We start from the raw sequence: 14,598 nt of genomic DNA, 5'->3' as shown, positions 1-14,598 counted from the left end.
AATGTCATTATCTAAATTGACCTAATTCATTTTATGGCAAGATAATTCACATCAAATAATACAAATAATTAACTTTATCATATAAACTAATAATTAGCTTATAGTTTGACAATTATCTTCCAATTGGATGAGAATAATCATTACCATATAATAAAATTCGAATTTTATCAGTTAAAAACGTTTTTGGTAATTATCCTAATCCAATTCTGGTCAAAATTCGGAAAAATCAGCCAACAGACGAGCCGTCTCATCGAGTAGCCCTGACTCATCGAGTTCATGACATGACTCGACGAGTTCATCAGTAAATTGCAGAATTTCGACTTTTTCATCTAATAACAATTAAGCAATGCATCATATACAACAGAAAACCGATCTAGGCTCTAATACTACTGATGAGTTTTGAGCATTACATCAATCCTATGGTGCACATGCAACCCTAAAGCTTTGGATCTAGGTTTTTTCTAATTGTACATGCAATAATAATCATCCAAAGCTATAACCCTAAGCTAGCATGCTATTTTCAAAATTAATACCTAATACAAAGTTAGATGATTACCTTTCTTGTAGCTTGTTTGATCTTCAACCTTTGAGAACTTAGCACCTCAAATGTGATACCTCTAATTGATCACAAACACCAAGAGCAAGTTGGAGGAATACGAGAAAGAGGATAGGGATCATAAAAATTGGTTGGTACTCTTCTGAGGGTTTAAGTAACGATTTTAGGAGTCCCACGGGGTCTTTATATAGCTAAGCTGTTAGGGTTTCTATCAAAACCCTAATCTGATTGCTTAAGCCCTAAGTAGTCCACTGGATCCTTCCAGAAGGCCCCTATGGATGATTTCTATGTGGGCTTCCACATAAATTTTTTCCACCTCCTTCCATTAGGAGTCCATAGCACATATTGCAACTATCTTATAATTACAATATCAGTCCCTTTAATTTAATTAATCTCTTTTTGATCACTAAATTAATTCCAAATTAACTCTTGAACAATATTAATTAAATAATATGATATCTCAATTAATATATTATTCTTATAATATATTAATGAATCACAATTAACATCTTTCTCCATAATTCATCCAGTCAAGTTGCTATGGTGAAGGCAACCCAAAATGACCATGTTATTATAGGGTCAAGTACGTACCAATTATAGTTATGGGCTTAGATACCTAATCCAACAACAAGACCCAAAAATTAGGGTTTTCTCCTACCAATAGTACGCCTAACGTACACGAGAAAACCCCTGTGTCCAAGCCTTAATGGTGTACGCCCTGTGTAACCTCCAATTATGCTCAACATAATAACTCTCCATGAATATATATATATATATATATATATATATATATATATATATATATATATATATATATATATATATATACATATAAGAACTTAAAGAATTTACCTGGGAACTGTGCGTTACAGATCCATTTTTCCCGTTTTACCGGTTTCATAACTTACTCCGTTCCACTAAAGTCTCATTATTTTACCATAATCTTAACTAGAAAGGTTACTGTGGCATCCCCATTTTCAGGGCCAGAAAAGACCAATTTTCTTTATGCTTTATAAAAATCAGAGTACCTCTTTTAATAAAAATGTTGCGGAATTTGTTCCCAGTAAAACATGATAAATACATTATCAAATCATTTCCATAGGAAAGTATTTTTATTCATCTTAAAACGTTTGGGATGTCGTCGTCAATACATAAACATAAGCATAAACAGAACTTACATACATTATCACTAGTGATTTATATCTCCTTAATCTCTCAGTGTACTGTGACTTCATATCAACACATGTGATATAAATAAAATGAGTGGGTCTGGTTGGGAAACCTGGTGAGTACATAGAGTTTTCAACCCACAATAATATAATTATTATGTTTGATCATCAAACAGTTAGCCTAATAACCATCCCTATTATCTTCTTTACTCTTAAGTGTCTACCCTCAGGATCAACTATTCCTCATTCATTCATTCCTAAGGATTATCCTAAGGAATAGGTATGAAGTTCATCATTGTCAATGACACAGTTGTCAAGCACAACCGCTAGTGCTGTCACTTAGGCGCAGCTACTGGAATTATGAAATTCTATATGAGGCGCAGCTGCCAGTATTGTCCTTCGAGCACAGCTGCTAGGGTTATCTCGTTTATTGACAATATCATTTGCGAGAGTCCACTCGCAATACATGTCAATGGGTTTTTAGAGTACACCGGTGAACACATCGTTCATAGCACCTATAGGTTGTGACCCTGCTAGTGTTCTAGTGGACTATATAGAATAGTTTGTGGTTGTCATCTATACTCTGCTAGATGATGGGGCCACCATTTGGGAACAAAGCTTCTCACATCATCCACCTCTTACCATTACCTCATGCTCTATATCACCTCTCAACTCATCATCCAACTCATATTTCATCTACCCATGTTTTAACCAACATATTATGTAGATACAAATACATATACAATTTAAATCATATAAAACTTGTATAACATCGTCCATCCAACATAGATAGCAAGTATACATATAATATGCACACATAGCACGTAATTTATATAAAATACTTCATATCTATGTGTAAGATGAAATGGACCATGCACTCACTTGTTAAGGTGGTGATTTCAAAGTTAGACTCCGCTTCGTTACTCTTGAAACAATTTCCTTCGGCAAAACCTAGTATCATTACCACTAGGGTTTAGTCTATCATTCACCGAGACTAATTAATTGTCTAGATATTATTATTATTATTATTATTATTCTATAAGCATTAAAAAATACTTATATAACCCATAATAATAGCCCAAGTACTTATTATAAGTTCCTAATAAAGTTACTATAATTAAATAAAAGCTATATTAAAAATAGCGTAGGCGTAACTCACTTACAACGAGTTTTATAGAAAATCGGACTTCACTTGGCGTAGTGTTTCTGAACCGAAAGACCCTTTTCTCGGGACTCCGGGAGCCTTGGGGCTTCCTTCAGGTGCTAGGGGGTTTACCTAGGCTTTAGGGGGCTAAATATAGGCTAGAGAGAGAAATAAACTAAAGAGAGAAGTGAGAACGGTACAAGAAATGAGGTTGGCTTCGCTGCCTTTTTATAGCCTGCGAGGCCTCACACTACGTTGGGCGTAGCCGAGGTACGCTGGGCGTAAGGGTCGCATTGTACAACACGCGTCACAAGGCTGCTGGGGCGACGTGGCTCGTTTTAGTTCGTAGAAGACAGTAGTACGTGAGGCGTTCCGAATCTCGTACGTGAGACGTAGGGGGAACATTGGGCGTCCGAAGACCTACGTTGGGCGTACCCCTCGCACAACCTTCGTGATTTTCACTCCCGACTTCAAAAATTCGTATCGTTCGCATACGAGCTCTATTTTCGATGTTCTTTATATCCGAGCATAGAAAGGAATGTACTCTATAACTTTCGTTTAGAATCTGTTAGCTAATTTTGACTTTATTTTAAATTTTATATTTTTAACAGGTCGGGACAAGATTGGTACGTTAAAAATCCATAACTTCTTCATCCAACGTCCGTTTTCGTCTATCTTTTTGCCATTATGCTACTATTAACGAGATCTTCGATTCCTATTTAGGTTGTGTCAACTAAATACCGCTCGATCTAATATTCGAACTCCGGATTGTACACTGCTAAGCCGAAACTTCGAAAAATCATAACTTCCTCATACGAAGTCAGATTTGGGCATTCTTTTTATGGACCCACTTTGTTTAACGTATTCTACAACTTTAGTTTATGTCGCTAAGGCTAAATATCGTTGTATCATAAATTCACTATTTACACTTCCTGGTGTCGTGCCGGTTCCGTCGCGAAATTTCGACGGGCCATAACTTTTTCTTTATAACTCAGATTTCGGTGTTTTTTATATGTATGGAACCCTTGAGATATATTCTAAAACTTGGTTAATATTATTTATTCTAAATAATCTTTTTTCAAAAAGTCATTTTCGACCCCTATTATCTCTAAATTGATTAGACCGGATCTATGACGTTACAATTATTTCCTCCTTATGATGATTACGTCCCAGAATCATCAAAGAATGGGCTCACATGATGAATCCATACATTCTCTCTTCATCCTAAGTAATAACCGTAACTTTGATGTTTCTTTGAACAAGTATCTAACTCTAAGACTTCCTGACTGCAGGCGGTGCCCGATCTTGGACCCGCTCTCTATGTCATGTTAGCCTTCCAATCATGATCTTCATGTCATGATCTCAATTTTTTTGGAGACTCCTTCTTTAACAAACTTGAGATAAGTTTCTTCCTTCGATTATCATAATAGACCGATGGGTCATGTTCTAATGACTTCTCATCATATGATGCATTGCTTGGACTCAGGTCTTTTAGAGTCAAATTCCAGAACAGACTATACCTTCCTTCATATTCTAATCACATATTAAAAGGTCGCATTTCTAGCTACAAACAACTATCACGACACCTCTACCGATCGCTTTGATTATTTTTTTTATTTCAATCTTCTGGATTAAGTCAGATGCTACATCAAACTTGGTTCTCTGAACCACGTAACATACTCATCGTAGTCGGACTCAATTCAATATGACCACTGGGGTCGGAATAACAATCATCCTCTTAGTCATTACCGAAATGATGGTAATGACATATTTGAATAAAACGGTATCAATAACTAGCTTCTTGGTAACCTTGTGACTTTCCCTGATCCAAGCATGAGTCATGTGCTTCCGGTAGTATAGGCCTCAACTACCTTTCACACTTACTCATACTCATCCCAAGTATTGTCTAGCAGTTCACCCAAGTCACCATACAAGAAAATCACATAACAATTTGATACATTAGATAAAAAAACGAAGGTTTTATATTATTCCTTGAAATGATTACATAGGTGTTCAAGTTCAACCTATACTATACCTCTAATAGGCTACACCATGTGGTACTATTTACACGACTACTTCATAAATCCTCATTCCTGGTCCCTTTTATTTCCATCTTCTTCGTCAAGGATCATATGGAATGCTTTTGTATTCGGTTTCGGTGGAGTGTTTGGTCTTGCCGCCTCTTTCTTCTTCGAGAACCCTTAGCAACGTGCCCTTCTTCACAACATTCATAACACACCCTTTTGTTGGCGGTGCACTCGTTGGTGTAGTGTCCGGTCTTCCCACACTTGTATCAAGTCACTTCCTCGCTACATTTCCCGAAGTGCTTCTTCTTATTGGGCCTCGTAGACCCCTCAAACTTCCTTTTTTCGCCAACCTCAATCTTGTTGACAGCTCTTCCCTTAATCATATCCTCCACAGACTTGGCAGCCCAGATAGCCACTTCCAGAGTAGGTGTCTGACACACTGGCACCGCATACTCCCATGGAAGTCCCTTTGCGTACTTGTCGATTTTTGTCAACTCATCTGGAATAATACACAAGGCAAACTCCATCTTCTCTGTGAATTTGTTGGTGTATTCATCAATTGACATGCTTCCTTTCTTCAAGGCTAGGAATTGGTTCTCTAGCTCGAGAAGGTTTTGGGTTGAGCAGTACTTGCGTATGAACTACACCAAAAACTCTACCCATGTCAGTTGTAGGGGCTCAGAGTCTTCCCCAGGGTATTCCACCAGCACACAGCACTTCCTCAGAATTGATGTACTGCAAAGGTGGTCTGTAACTTGCCTTTGCAACCACACGCCATGAAAGCTAACTCCATCTCCAAGATCCAATCCATTGCTCCGATCGGATCTTCCTTTACAGTGAAATTCGACGGCTTACAAGTCAGAAAATCCTTGTACTTGCATCCATTCCTCTTAACTCTGTCATCCTAGTTGTTTTGTCGAACTATTGGTGGGTTGTCTTAACCAACGGTCCCACTTTAGTTCCCTCCTTCTAACTGCCGATCGTTCAATTCGGGCTGTTCAACTGGCATTGTAGGTTCGTCCCTATTTTCATGCAACATCTGCCTCATCTCTTCCCGTTGTTCAGCCAACATAGCCCGTATCATGGTTTGTACTCCGGCCATTGTAATTGGCTCAGGAGCATCTGCTATAACATGTATTTGTTCAATCACTGGTGATTGATTCCTGTTCCCATTTGCATTCCCGGCTCCACTACGGGTTCTTGCCATTTCGATCTATATACCAAATCAAACGTTCGGTGTGCAATGACAAGAATTAAGATACGAAAGATTTTTGTTTACGATTGACGTGTAAATCTCCCAATTTCTCCGAAAGGTTATATGTCAGTTCTAATACCGTAATTAAACATTTAGATAACTGAACACATAAAGTTTCCAGATCCGGTCGGCAACAGACCATACATCCGATCATACAATGCATATCATAAATCATTTAGCACATAAAAGCAAGTTAGGCATTTTCCCTAAATTAGATAGTGTTTGTGTCTATTCAGGTGTATCACCTAAGACACACTCCTCACAATCATTGCTTAGAATTCTAAGTTTAAGTCTAGAAATAAATTTATATTCCTAGTTCGCTTAAACTAATGCACTGATACCAACTGTGACATCCCCATTTTCACGACTAGAAAAGACTGATTTTGTGTATTCTTTATAAAAATCAGAGTACCTCTTTTAATAAAAATGTTGTGGAATTTATTCCCAGTAAAACATGATAAATACGTTATCAAAGCATTTTCATAGAAAAGTATTTTAATTCATCTTAAAACATTTGGGATGTCATCGTCAATACAGAAACATAAGCATAAACAGAACTTACATTCATTATCACTATTGATTTATATCTCCTTAATCTCTCAGTGTACTGTGACTTCATATCAACACTTGTGATATAAATAAGCTGAGTGGGTCAGGTTGGGAAACCTGGTTAGTACCTAGGGTTTTCAACCCACAATAATATAATTATTATGTTTAATCATCAAACAGGTAGCCCAATTACCCATCCCCATTATCTTCTTTACTCTTAAGGATCTACCCTAAGGATCAGCTCATTCCTAAGGATTATCCTAAGGAATAGGTATGAAGTTCATTGTTGTCAATGACACAGCTGTCAAGCACAGCTACTAGTTCTATCACTTAGGCACATTTGCCAGAATTGTGACATTCAATATAAGATGCAGCTGCCAGTATTGTCCTTCGAGCACAGCTGCTAGGGTTATCTCGTTTATTAGAGTACACTGGTGAACACATCGTTCACATCACCTATAGGTTGCGACCCTACTAGTGTTCCACTGGATTGTCTAGAATAGTCTGTGGTTGTCATCCATACTCTGCTAGATGATGGGGCCAGCATTTGGGAACAAGGCTTCTCACATTTTCCACCTCTCACCCTTACCTCATGGTCTATATCACCTCTCAACTCATCATCCAACTCATATTTCATATACCCATGTTTTACCCAACATATTATGTAGATATAAATACATATACAGTTTAAATCATATAAAACTTGTATAACATCGTTCATCCAGCATAGATAGCAAGTATACATATAATATGCACACATAGCACGTAATTTATATAAAATACTTCATATTTATGTGTAAGATGAAAGAGACCATACACTCAACTGTTAAGGTGGTTATTTCGAACTTAGATAGCGCTTCATTACTCTTGAAACAATTTCCTTCGGCGAAACCTAGTATCATTACCACTAGGGTTTAGTCTGTCATTCACCGAGACTAATTAATAGTCTAGATATTATTATTATTATTATTATTATTATTATTATTATTATTATTATTATTATTATTATTATTATTATTATTATTATTAGAGTAAATTACTGAAATGGTCCCTGTGGTTTAGGTAAAATTGTGTGTTTAGTCCCTAACTTTGTTTTTGCACTCGTACAGTCCTCAAGGTTTCATTTTATTACGCGCCTAGCCCCTATTGACGTTTTCTATCACTCTTCTCCGTTAAGTATCTCATGTGACTGGCACACTAAGGGTATATTCTTCCTTTTATTTGAAAACCCTTTTTAAAGTTTGTATAATGTGTTTCTCTCTCTCTATTCTAATCACTTTCACTTCATCTTTCTCCATCTTTTATCTTCTTCTCTGCAACAACAAAACAACAGTAAGAACCCTAATGGCACGAAATTGCAGTTGTGGTCACCCAACTGTAATACGAACATCAACGACAAAGAAGAACCCTAGACGACGATTCTATGCTTGTACCAACAAGGTAATTTGTTAATTGAGCCCCATTAGTAAAAAAAAACCTTTAACGAAGGAAAAAATATCAAATTTTTAGGTAACAACTTGGGGTTTTGTTGGCTGGGTTGATGAAGATGAGTCTGATCATGCAAGAGCTGACCTTTCACTTCTATCAAAGCTTAAAGATCAGAATTTGAAGTTGGGGATGCTACTACTCTTCAGTTGGGCTTTTTTTTGTGGTGATCCTAATTTACAAGCTGTAATTTACTCGATGTAATTTAGTCAATGTAATTTACAAGGCTTTTACTTTATTTTGTGGGAATTGACAATTATGTTGATGGTCTGTAGGATTTGAAAACAATTATCTCCATGTATTTATTTAGTGCTTAATAGAATTGGTATTTTGCAAGAAAAAGGGTTAACTGATCAAAATGTTATGTTGATGGTATGTCAGAATTGAAAACAATTATCTCTGATGTTTTTAGTGCTTAATACAATTAGTATTGTGTAAGAAAAAGGTTTAACTGATCAAAATGTAACACATGTTTATTCTATTTGTATGAATTTAAATCAAAACCATCAATCAGTGACAATTATATCCATTTAAATGTAGAAATTGGTATGAACTTAAATGCCAATAAGTGCAGCAATCTGACCAACTTTAGAAACAACCATCATATCTAATTACCATGCGGTTATACCCTTACAAAAGATACAAGTTCCAAAAGATACAAGGTAATTATAGTAATTGTTAACAGTTAAAACTAAGACATTAAGCCACAAAAGATAGAAGTTCCAAAAGCTAATACATTAAGCAACAGAAATACTAGAAAATACTTCTTCAAACAACATTATTTCCTTTGTTTCGAGCACCATTTGGTTTCTTTCCAGCATCAACTGCTTTCTTCTTCCCAGCACCATTTGGTTTCTTCCCAGCACCAACTGCTTTCTTCTTCCAAGCACCATTTTTTTTCTTCCCATCACCATCTGCTTTCTTCCCTACACCATCTGCCTTCCCAACACCATTTTCTTTCTAACCTTTGCAACTTCTAGCATTATGACCATTATTTTTGCATTTTGAACATGTCACAGATTTATTTTTCCTTGAAGCACTATTCCCCTTCACCAAATCTTCCACATCAGACTTCTTTCGTTTCTTTTTTGGTCTTCCAATAGGGACATGATGTTTAGGAGGTAGAAATGTGGTAGGGCAAGGATATTTTTCCCACATTCTTTTTCTATTAATAGGTTCAATCTTGAAGGAATACATTTCCTTCCATGTTTTTAGCCAGTAAGTGGGATGAACCCATGATTCAGGCAACCCTACATCTTTATTGTTTTTTCTCATATCCCATATTGCAACTATTTCATGCTTACATGGGATGCCAGTGAGTTCCCATTTCCTACAAGAACATGTGTGTTGAACCATGTCAACAACACACTGGTCCATCCATGGTCCAATAACTTGGTATTTACCATTCCCACAAAACACACCAATACATTGTGATGCCTCATTTTTTATTTTTTCCAATACAGTTGTTGCAGTTGGAGTCAAAGGTCCAGATGCCTTATCGATTACCTTTTGCACTGTGACTATCCTTACCATTAGGTAGTATCTAATGGATTCTAGACAAGTGATGATCGGTTGTTCACGTGCTTTTTGAAGTTGACTATTAAGAGACTCACACAAATTATTTAGAAGACCATCACAATGTGCCCTCCCTGCATTACAATTGAAGTTTAAGCTAACATATTTTACTAACTAACAAAAATGAAGGTATATCAAGTAAAAAGGATACAAACCTGTGAAGTGTGACCTAGCCCAGTGCTGAGGTGGAATAGATTTAACCCATTCATAGCAATCATTATTCAATTTCTTGAACTCTTCCATTGCATGGTGAAATTCTTGCACAATTGTTACAGTTGCACAATTCCATAACGTGTCCTAAAAGACCCTTCCCCTCGACTGTGTTTTCATGTTTTCGTGGATATGGCGTAGACAAAACCTATGTTCTGCACATGGAAAAAGTGTACCTACTGCATGCAACAATCCCTACCAAATAAAAACATAAATAAAATCAAAATGAATTATACATGTGTAGTTATAAATGTAATTCTTGTAGGAATATATCACCTTCTGTCTATCAGATATAAATGTAAAGTTGGAGTTACTGTGCAACTCTAGGTCATCACCCAAACAATTTAAAAACCAAGTCCATGAATTTATGTTTTCGGCCTCTACTACAGCGTATGCCAAAGGATAGGTACAGTTGTTTCCATTAAGACCCTAAATACAAATATTAAGTTAGTAATCAAAAACATTAAAAATAGATGAGAAAAAAAAATTGTTAACTTACCACTGCTGTGAGGACTATTCCTGGATATAAAAGACCCATCCAAACCAAGATAATCTCGTTTTCCACCTGCAAAACCCTTCTTCAATGACCCTAAGCATATGTATATCCGATTGAATATTCTTGATTCACAGTGGGGATTGGGTTCGGTTTCAACTTCGATTTTCACGGTGGTGTCTAGGCTTCGTGTTTGAAGTTCCAAAACATAGTCTCTTAATATAGAGTATTGGCCTGCATAATCACCTATCACATGAATATTTGCCTCGGTTTTTGCCCGAAATACCTTCATCTTCGAAATGTCACATTGGTATTGGCGTTGGAGTTGTTCTTGTAAAGCTCTTGTAGGAATTGTTGGGTTACTTTCCACCTGTTGCACAATTTGCTTGGATAAAAACTTGTAAGTACAAGCTTTCACAGTCCTCGTTTGTAGACATACATGTTTTTTTTTCATACGTATGAACCTCCCAATCTGCATCGTTACTCCACCTGCTTGCATATAGGACCCACGGGCACTTGCTTTCTTCAACAGGCCCACCAACACCTACTTCAATAAGGTCTGGTATACTACCTTTACAAATGGCCCTTACCCTATTTTTGTCATTTTTAATTATGACAATCTCTTTTCTAGTCTTGACAACATGTTGTTTTATTTTGTTTTTCAACTCTTCAGATGAACCAAAACTCTGATACAAGTAAAAGGGATCAGTAACACGCGCTTCACTGTTTTCTTCAGCATCCCGTATTGCTTTAATTGACTTTCTTCTACTTTTATCTCCCCCCTCCTAATCGGATGACGACTCAGATATCAACATGTCATTGTTAAGCACCTCGATTTGTTCATCTTCCTTACCATCTTCTACATTCATACTTGACCCTCCATTGTCACCCATCCATTCTGCATTTTGGTCAATGTTCGAGAAAAATTCTTTCATATCTATGTCATGCTCCTCAATCATGTTATCCTCGTCTAATAGGAAGTCACTATCTTCACTGCCAGTCAAATCATCACCATGCACTCCCATGTCCTCACCTTGATTGACCTCATCTTGTACAAATGCAGTAAAGTCTTGATCAAATTCTTGTACAAATGAAGTTAAGTCTTGATCAAAGTCATTTAGAGGGTTTTCACAATGATCAAAGTCTTCATCAAAACCTTGTGTTTGAAATTGAGGTTCATTTGGGGGTTTTCCACATTGGTCAACTTATGGTATGGTAGAACCACTACAATCCCCTGTTGTTGATGTCTTCCATTCTAAGAAAAGCCTTATAGAACATGCAGGGGGTTCAATAATTTCCGCAATCCTAACTTTACTAGGGTTAGGGGACATTTAATACGTCTTCAACATTGTCTTACCATGCTCTGTATAAACTTCAATAAGTTTATGTTTCTCCACATATGTCCTCAAGTGGTTAATATCACTATCACAAGCCAAAGCATACAAACCAGTGTCCAAATCTGATAATGGTCTTTTGAAGTGATAATACAATAGCTTACCTTCCTCTACGCAACCAAGGATGTCCATCATTTCATCAATATCATGAATAGAGAACTCGTCAATGTCCAATAAATCAACATACTTTACTTTTCCCTTTATGTATCTCCTTCCATGAAACTTTGTAAAAACTCCATTATAAAACAGTTTAATCGAGAAGAATGACGGATTACCACCTGCGAGAACGGGAATGAATCTTAGGTTTTGAGAGTTTTTGATTTAGATGAGAGTATTAAAAACAAAAATACTAACTGTAAACTCGTCCAACGTCTATTTCCGCCATGTCTGCTCAAATCCTCCACCCCACCATTGTTGCCTTTAGGAAATCTTGATTGAAATTGAGTAGGTTAGGGTTTTCTAAGTGATTTAGTTGATAGAAGTGGTATGTGTAATGTAAACGAGAAAGATGATCGGGAAGATATAAGAAACGTTTGCCATATCCATTTAGGCGCCATGTGTAAAAGGACGAATATACCCTTAGTGTGCCAGTCACGTGAGATACTTAACGGAGAAGAGTGACAGAAAACGTCAATAGGGACTAGGCGCGTAATAAAATGAAACCTTGAGGACTATACAAGTGCAAAAACAAAGTTAGGGACTAAACATGCAATTTTACCTAAATCACAGGGACCATTTCAGTAATTTACTCTTATTATTATTATTATTATTATTATTATTATTATTATTATTATTATTATATAAGCGTTAAACAATATTTATATAACCCATAATAATAGCCCAAGTACTTACTATAAGTTCCTAATAATGTTACTATAATTAAATAAAAGTTATATTAAAAATAGCGTAGGCATAGTTCACTTACAGCGGGTTTTATAGAAAATCGAACTTCGCTTGGAGCAACATTTCCGAACCAAAAGAACCTTTTTTCGGGACTCTGGGAGCTTCAGGGCTTCCTTCGGGTGCTAGGGGTTTACCTAGGCTTTAGGGGGCTCCAGATAGGCTAGAGAGAGAAAGAAACTAGAGAGAGAAGTAAGAAAGGTGCAAAATAAGGCTGGCTTCGCTGCCTTTTTATAGCCTGCGAGGCCTCGCACTATGTTGGACGTAGCCGAGGTACACTGGGCATAAGGGTCGCATCGTACAACACGCGTCACAAGGTTGTTGGGGCGACGTGGCTTGTTTTAGTTCACAGAAGGCAGCAATATGCGAGGCAGTCCGAATCTCATACGTGAGGTGTAGGGGGAACGCTAGGCGTCCGAAGACCTACGTTGAGCGTACCCCTCGCACAACCTTCGTGATTTGCACTCTTGACTTCAAAATTGTGTATATTTCGTATACGAGCTCCGTTTTCGATGTTCTTTATATCTACACGTAGGCAGGAACGTACTCTACAACTTTCGTTTAGACTCCGTTGGCTAATTTTGATTTTATTTTAAATTTTATATTTTTAACAAGCCGGGACAGGATTAGTTCGTTAAAAATCCATAACTTCTTCATCCGACATCCGTTTTCGTCTGTCTTTTTACTGTTATGCTACTGTTAACGAGATCTTCGATTCTCATTTAGGATGTATCGGCTAAATACTGCTCGATCTAGTATTTGAACTCCGGGTTGTACACTTCTAAGCCGAAACTTTGAAAAATCATAATTTCCTCATACGAAGTCAGATTTGGGTGTTCTTTATATGGACGCACTTGGTTTAATGTAGTCTACGACTTTCGTTTAGATCGCTAAGGATAAATATCGCTCTATCATAAATTCACTATTTACTCTTCCGGGTGTCGTGTCAGTTCCGTCGCGAAATTTCAACGAGCCTACCTTTTTCGTTATATTTCGGCGTTTTACGGAACCCTTGATACATATTCTACAACTTGGTTAAGATTATTTATTCTAAATAATCTTTTGTCAAAAGTCATTTTCGACCCCTTTTATCTCTACATTGACTAGTCCGGATCTACGGCCGTTATAGTTACCCCGCTACGCGGGGGCCACAAGCTTTCGATGTTGTTTCTGAGGTGGCAAATATGAATACAATCTGCACGTACGATATTGGCTTCCACATATCGGAATTCTAAATTTTTTTGAGATTGAAGGTTTTCATTGACTTTGTTTTATGGCGATAATTTTTTAGAGTTTTGTGTTATTTTTTCTCCTCTGAAGAAAATGATACCGATTGGACTACAACTGAAAGTATTTTATATCTATTTTAATTGTTTACGTTTATAGTGATTTGGTTTTCAACAAATAAATATATGAAGAGACGACTGAATATGGATCAAAAGATATTCATTCATTAGTGGATGATTACATGACATTGGATTACATAACAGCGGGAACGATATTAGATGGTGGCAAAAGCATATGATTTTGGTTGGTTATGGTGTTGGGTGGTCTTTAATGATTTTCTTGCAAATATCCATTGCTTCTGTCATGTTCTGCTGCATAATTTCGAACATATCGAGCATTAGTATTGTGTCCATGTCGAGATCGCCGATGAGGATGTTGGTGATTACAGCGTGCTTTTATGGCAGTTTGATTGGAGCATCTTCTTGTAGATTCTTCCTGGAGGTGTTAATGGTGTTGTAGGTGTGTTGGACGTCAACCAAGGATTGCTTCATGGTTTCCAGTTGGTCGAGCAGCTTCTGCATGATGGTATCCATGCTGTTTGTTTGGTGTTTGGT

At 36.9% G+C, this 14,598-nt stretch overlaps 1 protein-coding gene across 1 annotated transcript; it reads right to left on the bottom strand.

Moving 5' to 3' along the window:
- Positions 1-8,953: 8,953 nt before the first annotated feature.
- Positions 8,954-10,003, bottom strand: LOC145040984 (uncharacterized). The gene is made up of 3 exons (XM_078988860.1): positions 9,916-10,003; positions 9,239-9,834; positions 8,954-9,145 (listed from the first exon to the last, which is right to left on the bottom strand). The coding sequence occupies exons 1-3, from the start codon at positions 10,001-10,003 to the stop codon at positions 8,954-8,956; spliced, it is 876 nt and encodes a 291-aa protein (XP_078844986.1).
- Between the last annotated feature and the right edge of the window lie 4,595 nt (positions 10,004-14,598).

The sequence above is a fragment of the Lactuca saligna genome, chromosome 4 (assembly GCF_052625555.1).
Source record: "Lactuca saligna cultivar CGN05327 chromosome 4, ASM5262555v1, whole genome shotgun sequence".
Taxonomy (NCBI): domain Eukaryota; kingdom Viridiplantae; phylum Streptophyta; class Magnoliopsida; order Asterales; family Asteraceae; genus Lactuca; species Lactuca saligna.
Note: the sequence above shows the minus strand (reverse complement) of the source record. Positions and strands in the feature narration are given on the sequence as shown.